This window comes from Sardina pilchardus, chromosome 22 (genome assembly GCF_963854185.1).
Source record: "Sardina pilchardus chromosome 22, fSarPil1.1, whole genome shotgun sequence".
Taxonomy (NCBI): domain Eukaryota; kingdom Metazoa; phylum Chordata; class Actinopteri; order Clupeiformes; family Clupeidae; genus Sardina; species Sardina pilchardus.
The window spans coordinates 8,350,319-8,368,170 of NC_085015.1; the positions used below are offsets into that span (position 1 = coordinate 8,350,319).

At 45.1% G+C, this 17,852-nt stretch overlaps 1 protein-coding gene across 2 annotated transcripts in view; it reads left to right on the forward strand.

Annotated features, from left to right (window-relative positions):
* Positions 1-17,852, forward strand: part of abcc3 (ATP-binding cassette, sub-family C (CFTR/MRP), member 3) — a 54,431-nt gene that overhangs the window by 34,839 nt on the left and 1,740 nt on the right. Inside the window, exons 17-28 of one of the 2 annotated variants that reach the window (XM_062526233.1) lie at positions 1,604-1,780; positions 2,293-2,460; positions 3,851-4,031; positions 4,327-4,438; positions 4,806-4,962; positions 6,150-6,357; positions 7,756-8,066; positions 11,931-12,130; positions 12,988-13,114; positions 14,135-14,236; positions 15,037-15,183; positions 16,724-16,882. In XM_062526233.1, the coding sequence (XP_062382217.1) occupies positions 1,604-1,780; positions 2,293-2,460; positions 3,851-4,031; positions 4,327-4,438; positions 4,806-4,962; positions 6,150-6,357; positions 7,756-8,066; positions 11,931-12,130; positions 12,988-13,114; positions 14,135-14,236; positions 15,037-15,183; positions 16,724-16,882 (2,049 nt within the window). Of the gene's footprint in view, positions 1-1,603; positions 1,781-2,292; positions 2,461-3,850; positions 4,032-4,326; positions 4,439-4,805; positions 4,963-6,149; positions 6,358-7,755; positions 8,067-9,520; positions 9,835-11,930; positions 12,131-12,987; positions 13,115-14,134; positions 14,237-15,036; positions 15,184-16,723; positions 16,883-17,852 lie in introns of both variants that reach the window. The other variant, XM_062526232.1, reaches the window with a different exon arrangement.

A 17,852-nucleotide genomic window follows, 5' to 3' on the forward strand; every position in this document is an offset into this window, starting at 1 on the left:
CGTGGAAGCAATGCCCTAGTGGTGTCATTAGTTTGAATGAGCATCGCTGGGCACTGCAATCTAAATTATACACCAAACATGATATCCTCATATGGCCCTCCCAGAAACTGAACATTCCTTATCGGTTATAAAATAACTAGAATAGCCTTTTTATTGTGTAATATATTTTATAGATGTGTTCGTAAAAAGCTGATTAAAAAAATCTTATCTGTCAATTGAAGAAGAAAACAACAGGCGCCGTTCACATCATGCCGTAGTCTTCTAGCCATCTCAACCTGAAACCTTGTTAGGTTGTTGTGTGTGTCGTCGTCACAAGACAGTGTGGCAGGCCTCAAAAAGTCAAATCTTCAAAGCACGCCCTTCTCTCTCTCTCTCTCTCTCTCTCTCTCTCTCTCTATCTGTCTCTCTCTCTCCCTCTCTTTTTCTCTCCCTCTCTTTTTCTCTCTCTCTCTCACTCTCTCTGTCTCTCTCCCTCTCTTTTTTTTCTCTCTCTCTTACTCTCTCTCACTCTCTCTCTGTCTGTCTCTTTTTTTCTCTCTCTCTCTCTTCCTGGGAGAGGTTGAAAGCCTTCTCTCTGTAGTGGCTCTGTAGTGGATGAAAGGCAGGCCAGGACACGGCCTCAGTCAGCCCCTGTGACAGAGTGCACCGCTATTGGGGAATCCAGGAGCTAAATTGAACCACCGCTCGCTAGTTTATTTTTGATCCTCGCACTCAGTAGCTATTTCACCACAGGGTCACACAGGGAATGGTGAAACTGTCTCTTTTTATGTGGTCAGTGGACCAGGGGAAAGGAAAGTGTTGCAAGAAGTGTTGTTAGTATGCAGTGTAAGACCTTTATTAATTTCATTAGTCAATCAGTTAACATGTTAAAGAGGAACTATGTAGGATTGGCGATTTCGGCCCCGGCAGTGGCGCAACTGGCTGGGGCACCTGCACCGTACGCTGGCGACCCGGGTTCGATTCCCGCCCCGTGGTCCTTTCCAGATCCCACCCCGACTCTCTCTCCCACTCACTTCCTGTCATTCTCTCTACTGTCCTGTCCAAATAAAGGCATAAAAAGGCCAAAAAATAATCTTAAAAAAAAAAAAAAAAAAAAAAAAAGGATTGGCGATTTCATCTCTGGTTTCGGTTTCGTTTTTCGTTTGCGCTCGTTTTATGCTTGCATTTTCTCTGCAGAGCTTCCCCGACAGCTTTAGCGTGTATATTTATACATGTATAGGCTATATTTAAATATATATAATTGCAAGCGTGGTTCTTCGTCTCAGACGTCCAGATGTAAACAAGGAGCGATCGTCTCCTGCAGAAAGTTGCATAGGGTCTCCTTAAGTAGGAAATCCAATAATGAGCTTTAGGCATACCTGGCAAACCAGGTGTGTTTTCCTAAATTGATGACAAACAGGGAGCCTGGAACCATTTTAAATCCCTGTTTCCACTGTTCACAACGTACAGTACACATGCCAGTGTATAAATCAGTCGTGGACCTAGTCAAAACCAATTAATTAACTTTTAATGGTTAATTAATGATGAAAGTGGACAAGACGGTTAAGGCGTTTTGAAGGCTGGCACGCTAGGAGGTGTGCTGACGTGCGTTGTCGCTCCGCAGGGGTCAGTGGCTTACGTGCCGCAGCAGGCCTGGATCCAGAACGCCACGCTGAGGGACAACATCCTGTTCGGCCGGCCCTACGTGGAGCAGAAGTACCGCTGCGTCCTGGAGGCCTGCGCCCTGGTCACCGACCTGGAGGTGCTGCCCGGCGGCGACCAGACGGAGATCGGGGAGAAGGTAACGGATGAAAGCGGAGTGGCAGGAGTGGTCACTTACAGTATAAGACTCCTCCGTAGCATCGTTGTGTCCTTTTTCCATGTCAGATGTCTAATAATCTAATGTACGTTTACGTGTAGATTTGAACTGTTAAGCCAAATTGAAAACAGGCAGAATCTACATTTTACAGAAGTTAATGTGTGTTAATTTTCCTTATGAATAACCCCACACTAGATAACAGAACTATACTGTACTATGATACAACTATTCATGGGTTTCATCAGGTCCCTTTCCACAGGTGTATAAAATCAAGCACCTTGATTATCAATGCAGACTGCATGGTGCTTGATTAATACACCTGTGGAAAGGGACCTGATGAAACCCATGAATACTTAGAAAGGCTGAGTATGTGGTGGCCTACTCATCGGCCTAATTGGAACCCAGTAAAATGCAGATGGCACCTTTTGAAATATTTGAAGTTGATTGTGGCCATGCTGATTATTCTAACTCCCTTCTCTGCATTCCTTCCACAGGGCATCAACCTCTCTGGCGGCCAGAGGCAGAGGGTGAGCCTGGCGCGGGCGCTCTACAGCGACGCCGACGTCTACCTGCTGGACGACCCGCTGTCGGCCGTGGACGCCCACGTGGCCAAGCACATCTTCGACCACGTCATCGGCCCCGACGGGGCTCTCCAGGGAAAGGTACCGGCAGGGATCAGGGGGTGTTTCAGCGGCAGGATTCGGTCTCTCCTCAGATGTGTTTGGTCTCACCTCAGATGTGTTTGGTCTCACCCCAGTTTTGATGGCCGATTCCTCAATATAGTGTTTCAGCGGCTTATTCAATTCAATTCAATTCAATTTTATTTATAGAGCGCCAAAACATTACACATGTCTCAAGGCGCTTCACAGAGCGTCAAACCTTCAAAGAGAGCCCATGAGCAACAGGGGCAAGGAAAAACTCCCTAGAATTGGAGATACATATAGGAAGAAACCTCAGACAGATCCACGACTCAAGGGCCCAACCCATCTGCCTAGGGTCAGTTAAGTAGAGTAAAGTATTATATTATAGGCTATATATGGCCTATATTAAATATTATATAGGCTATATGGCCTGGTGAAAGTGGACAGCTAAGAGACATACTGACTGGGCTACTGCGTGGAAGATCTACTCCAAGAAAATCCTAGTAAGAGACCGACAGACAGCCAATCTAAACACCTGCTTACACCAACCAGCGGTATATTACACATTGCCAGCATTCGCTGGGCCTCGCAGAAAACCTCGCGGTCACTCATCTAAAATCTTGAATAGCCCAGTCTGTACCTAACTCATATGTTACGCATCCCACGTTATTAGGCTACCGGCTTGCCGACTATGAGGGCAGCAGAAAGTGAAAGTAGGCTGCGATCGCGCAGTCAAGTCGAATTAAATAACAGTTGAAGTAGGCTAAACAACTTTTACAAATAGCCTAACGAATCCCGATTGCCACTCCGCTGCTGGGGCTTTTGCTAAAGGCAAATGCGTGAAATACAAGCATTACAGTGAAAGAGGCTATAGCTTCTGATAACGATAACAAAATAAATGGTTTATTTTAACACGGTGGAGAATGACGCATTCGGCGCTTCAGTGTTGTAGCCTCGCAAGAAATTAGAGCTAGAATGTCCTAGTCGTAACAATAATAATTCATTTGCACTATTTCATTCTTAAACATTATTAGGCTACATGTTTTGCGTTCAATGTAGGCTACACTGCGAGACATGTAGCCTAAAAAAGACAATAACACATTCACGTTGCAAGGAGGACTTATTTGAACAAGACGGTCTCAGACTAATATGTTTTTTAATTTTGCACTGTTTGGCTGACAGCCTCTTAAGCACCCTACATATGCATCAGTTCTAGGCTCAATTTCATTTCCAAGGAAAAGTTTTTATTTTTTAATATTGTAGCTTAGTCTGCAGTAGAAATAAGTGGGGGCGTGGCATCACGATGGTTGCTTTCCATCGTGATGTCTGTCAACCATCACCAGCCATTAAATATGGTGTGTGTGTGTGTGTGTGTGTGTGTGTTTGTGTGTGTGTTTGTGTGCGTGTGCAGACACGGATTCTGGTGACGCACGGCATCAGCTTCCTGCCGCAGGTGGACAACATCGTGGCGATGGTGGACGGCCGGGTGTCCGAGATGGGCTCCTACCAGGACCTGCTTAAGCAGAACGGGGCTTTCGCCGAGTTCCTCAGGAACTACTCCATGGAGGACATCATAGAGGATGAGATGACCAGTACGTTTTCTACACATCGACGTGTGTGTGTGTGTGTGTGTGTGTGTGTGTGTGTGTGTGTGTGTGTGTGTGTGTGTGTGTGTGTGTGTGTGTGTGTGTGTGTGTGTGTGTGTGTGTGTGTGTGTGTGTGTGTGTGTGTGTGTGTGTGTGTGTGTGTGTGTGTGTGTGTGTCTCTGTGTCTGTGTCTGTGTCTGTGTCTGTGTCTGTGTCTGTGTCTGTGTCTGTGTGTGTGTGTGTGTGTGTGTATTTTAATGCTCCCCATACTGACTGCCTTCAATTTGACCTTGACCACCAGTGGAGATGATCGAGGAGGAGGACGAGTCATTCCCTGACGACGCACTTAGCAACCACACAGATATGGTGGACAACGAGCCAGTGGTCAACGAAACACGCAGACAATTCATGAGGTATGTATCCCATAATACCTCACACCCATGACCAAATTCTGATTATTAAGCAGAACGTTTAATAGCAGAAGATTTAAATATAACATAAACGTAAGATTTTGAAATATTTTGAGTCTCTCATGAGACGAAGCAGCAACAGCTCTGGAAAAAAATAAGAGACCACAGCACATATTTCTGATGTCATTCTACAGTTACTGAGTGACATTGAAATGAGTTGACGGTCATATTGAAAATGAAGAGGCCACTGCAAATTTGAATATGACCGTCAACTCATTCTGTATAACAAGGCACTGGTAACTCTCCCTCTTAGAAGCTCTCTCTCTCTCTCCTAAACTCTCTCTGCTCTCCTCTCCCTCCCCCCTGGCAGGCAGATCAGTATCATGTCCAACGACGGGGAGAACCCCAAGACCAAGTCGATCCGCAAGCGGCGATGCAGCGAGATCAAGCACGGGGAGCCGACGCTGGAGAAGAAGGAACCCAAGGTGGACAAACTCATCCAGGCAGAGACCGCGGAGACGGGCAAGGTAAGCCCCCCCCCCCCCACACACACACACACACACACACACACACACACACACAGGCCCATTATCGGTCACTCACACACTTTCAAAGAGACTGTGCCAGAGGAGAGCTGGGTTTGGAGCCAGGAGCTGACACTATTGACCTGGGAAGATTCGCCTCAGCCAGAGGGGGGAGCATAATTGGCTTTTGTAAATCCTGAATTTGGAGGAGCACAAGCGTTAAGTGCGTAGCGCAGACAGCCAGATTGGGCTCGTGTCCTTTAGACTCTCTCTCTGCTTAATCAGCCTGTCAGTCCATCTGTTCAGCCGGCCGTCCGTCTTTCAACCCCCCAACAGCCGCGCACCAACTGGAACATTTGCCACTTGCATAATCGGAGCGTTTATCATTTGCGCATATCCATACATGTCTTGTGCATCTATACATGTCCGTTCAATGGTAGCAGGAACACACACACTGTACCTTGCGTCTATTTTCCTAAAACTCAAGACTTTTCATGTACAGTACATTTTATCTGTGATTTCAAAGAGATGTCGCAAAACATTTTCATCGATTAAATAGTGAAGATTTCATTTGTTGTCGTGGAAAGGGCAGAGTTGGAACGTTGCATGAATGTCTGTATGCAATTTCATAACTGGTCCACCCCTAACCTTTACACGGCCTGGATTTAGTATTTAGGTGGGCGATGTTGAGCTCTGTTCATCAGATTATTTACCACAAACCTTTAGCACAGACCTCGTACGGCTCATGCTGTGTTGTCTCTCCTTTGCAAATGCAACTGATGGTTCTCTAAAGATGTCAAAGCTTTTTAGGCTCATGGTTGCATGCATCTGTTCTGTGTGTGTGTGTGTGTGTGTGTGTGTGTGTGTGTGTGTGTGTGTGTGTGTGTGTGTGTGTGTGTGTGTGTGTGTGTGTGTGTGTGTGTGTGTGTGTGTGTGTGTGTGTGTTTTTGTGCCTGTTTCTGTACGTGTGTGTGTGTGTGTGTGTGTGTTTTTGTGCCTGTTTCTGTACGTGTGTGTGTGTGTGTGTGTGTGTGTTTTTGTGCCTGTTTCTGTACGTGTGTGTGTGTGTGTGTGTGTGTGTGTGTGTGTTTTTGTGCCTGTTTCTGTACGTGTGTGTGTGTGTGTGTGTGTGTGTGTGTGTGTGTGTGTGTGCGTGTGTGTGTGTGTGTGCGCGCGCGCCTCATCCGCAGGTGAAGCTGAAGGTGTACCTGGAGTACGTGAAGGCGGTGGGGCCCCTCCTCTCGCTCTTCATCTGCTTCCTGTACGGCTGCCAGAGCGCCTCGGCCATCGGCGCCAACATCTGGCTCACGCAGTGGACCAACGACTCCAAGCTCAACAAGACGGAGACGGACACTCAATTGAGGGTGGGGGTGTACGCCGCGCTGGGCCTGACGCAAGGTACGCACCGGTGACCTCCCTCTGACCTCTACAAATAGAGCTGCTAGGGATGCAGACAGTAGGTGCCTATTATGCAGCGTTTATACGTTACGTTTATCCCTCGCTCCTGGAGGCCTCGATCCTCACTGATCTACATAAAGAATTGATGGGGCGGCAACAATGGGATAGTCTATCCCTTCTTCTATCTTTCTTTATGTAGATCAGAGACGATCGAGGACCGAGGAGCGAGGGAGGACGTATAAACGCTGCATGAGAGGCACCCAGAGAAGGGACTCCACGTTAGCCTAGCGTTAGCACTGCAGTCTTTCCAAGCAGTTTCTCAGCCTACGTTGCCGACTGCTTTATAGAGACATTAAAGTCCACTGCAGCTGTTGCCCTCTAGAGGTTTGGAACAAGCACAAGTGAAGTGTTTGCAAGTGCAAGTGCATTAGTCATTGTCACTTGTGCAAGTAAATGTGGTTACCATGGTTTTCACTCCCCTACCAAGACTTACAGTACTTGGACTTCCATGACCAGAGATAAACATGACTAGAGAGTTTTTCGCTTAGAATCAGGCTGTTTGAGATGGTTCAGCAAGACTCTGCTGTGAGTTACTGTAGAGTTTTGCAGATGCACACAGCTGTCGCCGCCACAGCCCGACCACTGAGGCTGAGTTCGGCCAGCTGAGCTATGATATGAGCGATGATAGATAACACGTGCAGTATCTGACACATCTGTGGTGTACACAAAAAAAAAGGCCCCATCTTAGCTCTAATAATGTTGGAGAAACTGCTGAGACGAAGGATAAACTTTGAGCCTGAGCTCACTCTGTAGATATAAATGAGATGTAGTTGAGACATGTGGATCTCGCGAGGATCCCTTACAGGGTCAGATAAGGCAGCACAGCACTAGTGTTTATTTGGCATGCACAGTGAGTCAACATGGCCCCTGAGCTTATTTATGTGCACAGCTACAGCTATGATCTGCTGATAGCATGCTTGAACATGTATGTATGTGGTCTTGATGTGTCTCCTCGCAGATAGATATGCTGCTGTGACATGATGCATATGTACTGTAGTGTGTGTGTGAGGTGTGTGTTTTTGAGTTCAACTGGATAATGATGTGGATGTGCCGAAACTGAATTGCCAATGCCTGTTGTGTGTGGTACAACCCCTAATTCACCTTCGGCTGTAGTAGTGCCTGCATGTGTCGGGGTTCCCCCCCCCCCTTCCTCTCTCCTCGACTGGACCCTCCCAGCGTCTCTCTCTCCCTCCGCGGGCCTCAGTAGTGACCGTCCTCACCTCCTCTCTTCCTCCTCTTCCCTTCTTCCCTCCCTCCCTCTCTCCCTCCCTCCACCACACACACACCCACACCCACCCACACACACACACAAACACACACACACACCCACACACACAGGCTTCCTGGTCATGCTCTCCACGCTCATCCTGTCGCTGGGCAAAATCAAGGCGGCGCGCAAGCTGCACGCGGCCCTGCTGGAGAACAAGTTCCACACGCCGCAGGCCTTCTACGACACCACGCCGCTGGGGCGCCTCATCAACCGCTTCTCCAAGGACGTCTACGTGATCGACGACGCGCTGCCCTCCACCATACTCATGTTCCTGGGCACCTTCTTCAGCTCGGTGTCCGTCATGATTGTCATTATTTTCAGCACGCCCATCTTTGCCGTGGTCATCATCCCCCTGGCTCTCATTTACTTCTTTGTGCAGGTAAACAAAACCAACAACAACAACAGCAACAGCACCGCCAGGAGGGAGAAGCAGGAACTGCCACTGGTGTTGTGTTGTGTTGGCTCTTTTTTCTTTTGACTGTTGTCTTTTTTTGCAGAGAGCTGCCTTAAAGCTGGAGGTTTCTAACGGGCCTCCAGAGCTTCCTCTCTATTGCAGCTGTGTGCGCCTTCGTCATGGCAGGAGTCTTCCTCCATTTTTTCATACTCCTGACCAGTTAGCGCTCCTCCCCACCTCCTCTCTCTCTCTCTCTCTCTGTCTGTCTGTCTCTGTCATGTCCTTTTGCCGTTGTTGGAGCATTTGTCTAATGGCATCCCTCTACACACATTGCACGTTTTTTATCAACTCAGCAACCTTACCTACTTCCTGCCTGCTGCAACCTTGTTTGCTCTCTCTTCCCCTTTGCTCTGTATACACCCACCAGCACACACACACCCCCCCACACACCCCCCCCCCCACACACACACACAGACACAAACACACACACACACACACACACACACACACACACACAGACACAACACACACACACACACACACACACACACACACACACACACACACACACACACACACACACACACACACACACACACACACACACACACACACTCTCTTATGTGCTTGCATGTGCACTCGCATACAAATACAGACGTATCTACGTACAACACAAACACACTGTCTGAGGATCAGGATGTGTTGAGGTATACAAAGGTTACGCAGCTGCAATGGCATTGTGGTGAAATGTGAAGCAACAGCAGCCGCACTTGTAACCTCTGTTTGGAGAATGTGATGACTCCGAATATGTTTCTTCCTTCATTTTTATAGAATGGCGCACGGGCTCCCCCTAGTGGCTAGTAGTTGGAATTGCAAGTCGATGTGTGAAGTCTTTTTACTTGTGCAGAAGTGCCTTTTTACCAAATATTCTTATTTACAGTGCTGCAGACTATATTGCGGGTTCATAAATGGATGAAAAGGAAGAAATGCCATATTAGGGGCAGGTCATGGGACTATCTTGGCATAAGAAAGAAACCAGTCTTGCCTTTCACTTTTTTTTCAGTTTTAACAGTGAGTTTTATCTCAAGCGGATTCAGCTGACCTATGCCGCCACTCTATTACCACCCCCCAACCCCACCCACCCCCACCCACTCAGTTACCCTCTGACCTGTCTCCGCCTACAGTTCTGGAGATGCAGCCCAAGAAACGGTTGCTAAAATAAACCTTTTTTTTCCTCTTTAAAAAAAAAAAAAAAGTAAAACAAAAAGCTACGGAGCAAAAAATCGAGACAAAAACAATTAACCCATCCTTCATCATTTGTCCCTCTCCCCCCCCCCCCCCTCCCCTCCCCCTTACCCTTCTCCTTTTGCCCCCCCACCCCACCCCACCCCCCCCCTCCCCTCCATCACCCCCCCCCCCCCTCCACCCTCCACAAACAGGTTTGCTGATTATTGGCAACTCTTTACTGTGCCGAGCTTACAGCATGCTGAAGGCGTCGCGCGACACCCACCAGCACATGCTCCAGGCCGTGCTGCGGGCGCCGCAGGGCTTTTTCGAGCGCACTCCCTCGGGGAGGCTCCTGAACCGCTTCAGCAAAGACGTGGACACAATAGACACGCTCATCCCAGACAATATTGATATCTGGATGCGCACTTTCTGGTACACTCTAGATGTGCTGCTCATATGTTCTGCCCTCACCCCTCTGATCTTCATAGTTATAGTGCCGTTAATGCTCTTCTATTGGTGGGTCCAGGTAAATAGGAATTTACCGTCTGCTAACTCGTGTTTTTTTTTTGTTTTGTTTGTTTGTTGTTTGTTGTTGTTTTTGTTTTGTTAATATCTGACAAGCATGCTATATAACATCATACGTGTTATCACTGTGTAGTTTACGAGTTGTTGTGTTTTATTTTAAGATGGTACTTTTTTTGTTTGTATGACGTCTTTGTGCCACAGTCGTAGCATGTGATTTGGTAGTAGTTAATCTTTTTGCTATTTTCTTTTCTTTTCTTTTCATTTCTTTGAGTGGCTAGAGAGTCGTGGTTCAACAGCAAGCAGTGAACCCTGACTCAGTTGTGTGAAAAACTGCTGTTCTTTTACCAGACTTCCATCTGAGCGCCACACTGTGTCTGGTGCCTCATTGAGTCTTATGTCAATCAATGACCCCTGGTGGTCAGAGCTGGAAGCTGCACTTTGCAGGATAACTGTTAGTGTACTTCTCATCAGCTTTCCATACCAATTGAAGTCATGTTTCCTTCTATGGATGATAGAGGTGCATACGTTTTCAATTGATTGCAATTGATTTCTTTGAGTTTGTCATAGACATTGCTATGTCGGACTGTCTGGTTTAAAGAACAGTGTGTCGTAGTTGTTGTAGACTGTGTTCTTTGTTGTCACAGACCAGTGTTTTTGATGTACGGGTCGAATGTCTCTCTAAATGGCTCTCTGCATCTTGCGTAGATTAGATTAACATTTGATTGAAAATGTGTCGACTAAACTCACTAATGCCTACCATCCATGTCAGGCAGAAGCTTAACTTACTGGGGGACCTCTCTTAACTGGCTGCTTAACCACGCCATCATTAACTACAGTAGCAATGATTGCAACGGTCAGATTGAGAATCTTCTCTCTGAATCAGCTGCCAATGTACTTACTGTATATATTTAACCCAATGTATAGCCCCACGGCTGTGGAGATTCCATGGGGACAGATTGAAAAAAAAAAAAAAACATACATACATACATATATCAAATGTATGCTTAACTAACCATAACCACGATCAAGTAGAAGGCCATGAGTCCTTTGAGAGTAAACGCTGGTGATTTACAGTGGCTCGGTGCATGTAGGCCGACTGTACTCCGCTCTGACTAGCATCACGCTAGCTGAAAACAGAGGTGTGGGTGTTTTTTTAGCCTTGCTACTGCTTGGTGTAGAAATTTTTATTTTTTGCATCAGTAGTTCTATACATCTTCTAAACATCGCCGATCTTAAGGAAGTAGGTCCCTGAGCCTGAACCTTTGTTCAGCTGCATTTGATTGAATACTACTACCTCCTACCTCAACTTGTTTTTGTCACATTCTTGCTTTTTGTCTGTTTGATACTCTTTGCATGTTGGTAAGCAACTGTGCCTATTCTTTTCTTTCAAATATTTCTGTTGCTGCTTTCAAATGCTTTTTGCATGTTTCCTGCTGGGCTGGCTGTTTTCGTTTTAACATGGCCATGACTCTTAAATGTTAACAGTTTCTTCAGTGCTACAAGGGTGAAGGAAATGTTTTGAATTGTAATGTTCTATGTAAATTGTCAGCTACTAGTATTGTAAAATGCCAATGTTTAGTAATCAATGGTAATTCTAAGGTAATTCTATAGTAATTTGTGGTAATTTATCATTTCTATTTTCTCCCATTGCAAAATGTTTAGTATTTATGTTTCCATGAAATGATTCTGCTGTAGCATTTCTGATGAATTGTATGAGAGAAGGACGTTGGCAAACCATCCTCAGAGTTGAACATAGAAATGAATGAATGAATTGGGTTGAAATTGGACCTTATTTTCTGCATTTCTGCCTAGCATCTATTTTACGGACAGAATTTATTCAAATTTCAGACCTCACAATTACCCTGAAAATGGTTTCCCTCGGTCTTCACCTCTTTTGCCTTTGATGTGTCAGCAGCGTACAGTAGCTGTTGCTGACAAACATTTCTAGCTGTCTGTGCAGATCTTACACAATGTATGTCTCTTTCTTCATACCCCTCCCTCTCCTTCTCCCCCCCTCCATCCCTCCCTTCATCCTCCCCTCCCCTCCCCTCATCCTCCCCTCCCTCCCTCCGTCTCCAACCTGATCTCCTTCCATAGAGATTTTACGTGGCCACGTCGCGGCAGCTTAAGCGGCTGGAGTCGGTCAGTAGGTCGCCCATATACTCCCACTTTTCCGAGACCATCACGGGCACGAGCGTGATCAGGGCGTACGGGCGCAGCGTCGCCTTCGTGCTCCTGAGCGACACCAAAGTGGACGAGAACCAAAAGAGTTACTACCCGGGTATCGTGGCCAACAGGTAGGTGTGGACACACTCACGCCCGCAGGGTCTCACAGCCCCCCCCCCCACCCCCCCCCCCCCGCCTCTTCCCCGCCTCCTCCCCCTAACATGCATATCGAGAAGAACTGTCGTTTAGGTCAGTCTTGAAGTTGCAGAATTATTTAGTCGTTTAATCGTTAGTTATTTGTTTAACAACCGTGGAATTGTTTGAAGCAGTATGAACCAATCTTTTGGCTGACAATTCTCAAAGCCTCTTAATTTTTTATTGAGTTTATTGTATTTAATAGCCTCAAATGGTGGAATTAATCATGATTTGATGACTGTTTTCCTTGTCTGAGAATGCTCAGAGATATTCGAGGAAGCCAACGCAACATTTTGAGTAGACTTAGTAAACTTAAGGGCCCTTGGCCATCGCAGGTGCATGCACACACTCAATAACAAACTGCAGTTTAAATGCCTCCTGCCTCTCAGCTTCCCAAGTTGTGAGTGCGTATGACTCACGGTTATGCCACAGGGGCCCAATTGGGATTGGTGAAGGTGCGCTGCTGTGTGCTGCCCGTATTAGCCAAACACACTCAGTCAAGACAGGTTTGTTAGTCAGGGCGAGTGGGTGTTTGCATTCGCCGGCACCAGGATGGGCATCAATACGGGCGGGTTTGTTTGTGCTCCGGTGCCCACGCAAGGCCCTTTACACAGCAGCTCCACTCCCTGGGTGACCTCTAGAAAAACATCCTGCCCGCCCACGGCGTGGGCAGCGTTTAGCGAGGGCTCGGGCGTGAGTCAGCCTCGATGTTTGTCGGCCTGACCCGCTCCTGTTGTCTGCGAGGGTTTTGCTGATGATCCTGATGTTGTTGTGGCTGTGGGGTGGTGGACAGGTGGCTGGGCGTACGCATCGAGTTCATCGGCAACTGCATCGTGCTGTTCGCCGCCCTCTTCGCCGTCCTGGGGAAGGACCATCTCACCGACAGCTTGGTGGGCCTCTCCGTGTCCTACGCGCTCCAGGTGAGTCCGCACGATGCCTGTCAATCAACCCTGGTCTCAAACAAGCAAACAAATAAACTAAATGAAGAAAATATAAATAAATCAATAATAAATCAATAAATACATACATATATTCATTCATACAAGCATCCATCCATCCATACTGTACATACATACAATCCATACATACATACAGTACATGCATACATATAGACATACGGTATACATACATACATACATACATACATACTATTAGCTGGCATGTACCCACCCGACATCTATGTCAAATAAATAAACAAATAATTTAAAAGAATAGACAAGCAAACAAACAAACAAAAATACTGTGTGCTACTGGGTGCCTACCATGTATCTTCAGCTAGTCATGTGACCTGCGGCTGAAAGTGTGTTTGCTCTAGACGAGAGGAGAGGAGAGGGGGAAATTACTCTGTGAAGCCGGCAGGTGCTGCTCTCAGAGCACAAGCCAGGATTGTGTCAGTGCCGTTTACACGCTTGCTTGACAAGTGGATACAAGGTGTTCACAACGCTGGATGTTTCACACACAGCGAGTCAAGTTGTTGTGTTCGCAATCAAAGCAAGAGATTATTTGTGTTTAGCTGCTGTGTGTTAGGCAATGATCGTAAAAACGACACAAATTCCCTATTAAAAATTCATTTTGATTAAAAAAAAAAACAATAATAATGTAAGCCATCCTCCTTGCTCACACATCCTGTCCAGTCAACTGTATATGATGTACAGTATGATAATTATTGCTGATTGTTGACTTTTAAATGAGTCATTACCGTAACTATTAACCGAGGTTTATGCATTAATTTAGCAAAATTTCTTCGACCATGAGGTTAATACACGGGGGCAGTTAGTATGGTGTTAATATGTTTTTTTTTTGTTTGTTTGTTTTTTTACTTGCATAAAACAGTCCTGCCGAAATACATAATGCAGCTAATACACTCGACATTACTGTATCCCCCCATCACTTATGGCTGTATGGAACTATAATGTGCCTGTGTTATGTTTGTGAAACAGGTCACTATGTCACTGAACTGGATGGTGAGGATGACGTCTGACCTGGAGAGTAACATAGTGGCAGTAGAGCGAGTGAAGGAATACTCTGAGACACAGACCGAGGCAAGTCGGACAGCCAAATCTCTCTCTCTTTCTCTTTCTTTCTTTCTCTTTCTTTGTCTTTCACCTACAGTACACACACACACACACACACACACACACACACACACATTATGTTCTTTGGTGTTGAACAGAGACTCCTAGATACCTACTGTAGATCGCTTCATGTCCCTTTTTTATTCTGATTTGATGTCATTAAGCATAAAAATAGCAGTAGTCAGTAAATGAGTGGCAAATATTAAATATGTAACATTTATGTTTTTACTGTTTTAACAGTCATTAAATAAATATTAAGTTAAATGTGATATTTAATTAAATATTTCTGATATTGATCATAATTGCCAATATGAATGCGATGTAACACTGACCTTGAAGTTAACAAGACTTGTGTAGCATAAATGTATATTCCCATTCATACAGATGTGGAATTAGGTTAAAGACGCATGAACAGACATTGACCCTTTACATGGTCTTCCTTGTCTATGACCAGTTCATGGTTCCCCAGCTTAATTGTGGGAAAACATTTGTGTAACCTATTCCCTATTTGTGTTTGGCTTCTGTGTGTGTTTGTGTTCGTGTCGTGTCGTGTGTGTGTGTGTGTGTGTGTGTGTGTCTGTGTGTCTGTGTGTGTGTGTACGACATGTCTGTGTGTGTGTGTACGACATGTCTGTGTGTGTGTGTGTGTGTGTGTGTACGGCATGTCTGTGTGTGTGTGTACGACATGTCTGTGTGCGTGTGTGTGTGTGTGTGTGTGTGTGTGTGTGTGTGTGTGTGTGTGTGTGTGTGTGTGTTTGCATGTCTAGGCTCCCTGGGAGGTCGAGGATAAGAAGCCCCCCCCTAACTGGCCTCCACAGGGGAACGTGGAGTTCCGGGACTACAGTGTGAGGTATCGTGAGGGGTTGGATCTGGTGCTGAAGAACCTCTCACTCCAAGTCAAGGGCGGAGAGAAGGTGCGTCCCCATAAAAGAGGACTCTCGCTCTCACTCTTTGACAAGTTAATGTTTTTAAAGTGTTGCACAGACTACAGATATAGTGCATATAGCTGACCAGTGACAGATATTTAAATTAACTAGTTAAACTAAATTAATTTAGTTTACTGATTAATTAGCAATAGACTAAAGTACATTTTGCTTATTGTTTTTTCAAGATTATGGGTGAGAATCAAAAAATGTCATACAATACTTCATTGTATTTGTGTAACTAAAAAAAACAAAGATCCCTCAAAGGCAAAAAGCTAAAACTATGTCTATAATCACTGTATTGTGGTGCCAGTTTTACTGAATTTAACAGCTGAAATGAAATGGTTTACAACAAAGTAAATAATAGTCAATCCCATAACCAAAACCATAACCCCAGACAATGATCTGTAGACTGTTTATATTAACACAGTATCAACTCAATGTCAGTAGACTGCAGTAAGAACACAAGATGATTATAAGGAATATAATCATGTTAAATGTGCCTTTTTTATTTTTACTGTAAAACATAATACAAAATGTACATCAATTTGAAGTAGGAAATCATTATTGGCAGTATTATTTTGATACTTTACATATCCATATATCCTGATAAAGGTGGTGGTGATGCACAGTCCTAAGGATCAGTTAGTCTGAATTTCAAATTTTGCTGGATGAAGCCAACGATTTCTAATAAGATCTCTCTGCAAAGCATGTCCACCTTTTTACATAATGAATGAATTATTCAGACATTTCATATAACATCTAAAATGGAGATTTGTAAAAATGTTGCATGCATTTCGGTTGTCTTCACCCTTGGCTGTGCTCATCTGTATGCATCAGTGAACATTCTAGTGTCTGTATGTGTTAGATAGTTTTCCACGCTCTGCATGAAATTCAGACCCCAAATGTGAAGCGATCTTGTAGAACCCTTCATATGGTGCACTTTTTTCCCCCTCGGTTTCAACCCTCTCTGTTGAAATTTCACCAACTTAAAATTCTGATAACATACCGGCAGCATTCTGGGCACTGTCCCCTTGCAACATCGTGGATACCATCCCCTCAGAAAATTGGATGTTGTTAAAGGGACACTTTACCGATTAGCATTAAGCTTTGTATCTTTAGAAAACCAATCATGTTTTTGAATGGTCATGCATCATTCGCTCAGTTTGCCTTGAGATGGGAGAAATACGGATTTCAATGAAACCCATGAGTAGGACTATGGAATATGATTTTTACGTCATTGAAAGCAGGAAGTCCAACATTGAAATCCTTATTTCTCCCATCTCAAGGCAAACTGAGGGAATGATGCACGACCATTCAAAAACATGACTGTTTTTCTAAAGATACAAAGCTTATTGCTAATCGGTGAAGTGTCCCTTTAAGAATAATACGTTTGTAAAATTGCACCACTTGAAGGATTTCCCAGATCACATCACAAATGTCACTGCTGTATAATACAGTATCAATTGCCCATTTCATACAGTTCTTTTTTTCATTCTGTTTTTATCGTTTTGTCTCTCCCTGCTAACAGGTTGGCATTGTGGGTAGGACTGGCGCTGGCAAGTCCTCCATGACCCTCTGCCTGTTCCGTCTGCTGGAGGCCGCGTCGGGCGACATCACCATCGACGACGTGAAGATCGCCGAGATCGGCCTGCACGACCTCCGCTCCAAACTCACCATCATTCCTCAGGTCCGTTCATTCGTCCGACCCCCCAGCGGGGCCCCCCAGCATCCACCTTCCCACCTCCCCCTGCTTGTTTTTGTTCTTTATGTGTCTTGTTAATACCGACGTTCCACTATAAATTTCTTGGCCACATGTCAGAGTTTATTATTTCATAATAGTGTAGCATTTGGATTTTTGTTTCCTCGTGCTGGCATAAAACATTCCTTTTGAGTGGTGCCATAATGTGTAGCATAGCACTTACCTGTGCGGCATTTTAAAAGGGGCCTGTGCTACCCCTAGGCTAACAAAACAAGCTTGTAACATCTCCAGAGGATAATTAATGTTCTTTGCCTGCATAAAGCAACCGTAACTAATGGTTATAGGTTTGCCTGCCAGATTGTAAAATATGGTTTAATGTGGCTTAAGTGTGATTTGTGAAATGGCGTGCTCTTATTTTGGTAGGTGACCTTGATTGCCTTTCCTAAGATCTATTTTCTGCAGCCAACCACACAGACAGATATGATACATTACTGCTGAACAGCAAACTATTTGCTTAGACAAAAGTGTCTTTGATTATTGTTGTAGAGGAAGCCATCGGTTTACGACCTCCGTGTTCAGACAAACTTCATGTTCAGGAATTGTGTAACAACTTGGAATCTTCCATCCATGTTCAACATGCTCTTTCCCAACTCGCCAGCTTCATTGTGCCATTTCTTCCTCTACTGGTGTCTCTATACACATTCCCCTTAATGCTACTCTTTATTGTGTCTTAAACACAATATTCAGTTTCATTAAATTCTTTATTTCAGACTCGATTGCCGGGTCCATAGCATACGGAAGCATAAATAGATTAAAAAGACAAGACAAGACAAGACAAAAAGAAACATTCAGACATTTAGGCATTTTCTCCAATGTTTCCTTTACTTTCAGGAGTACCTTATGGAACTCCTACTGTTGCTCCGACAATAGTTGACGTCAAACTCAACTTTCCCAAGAA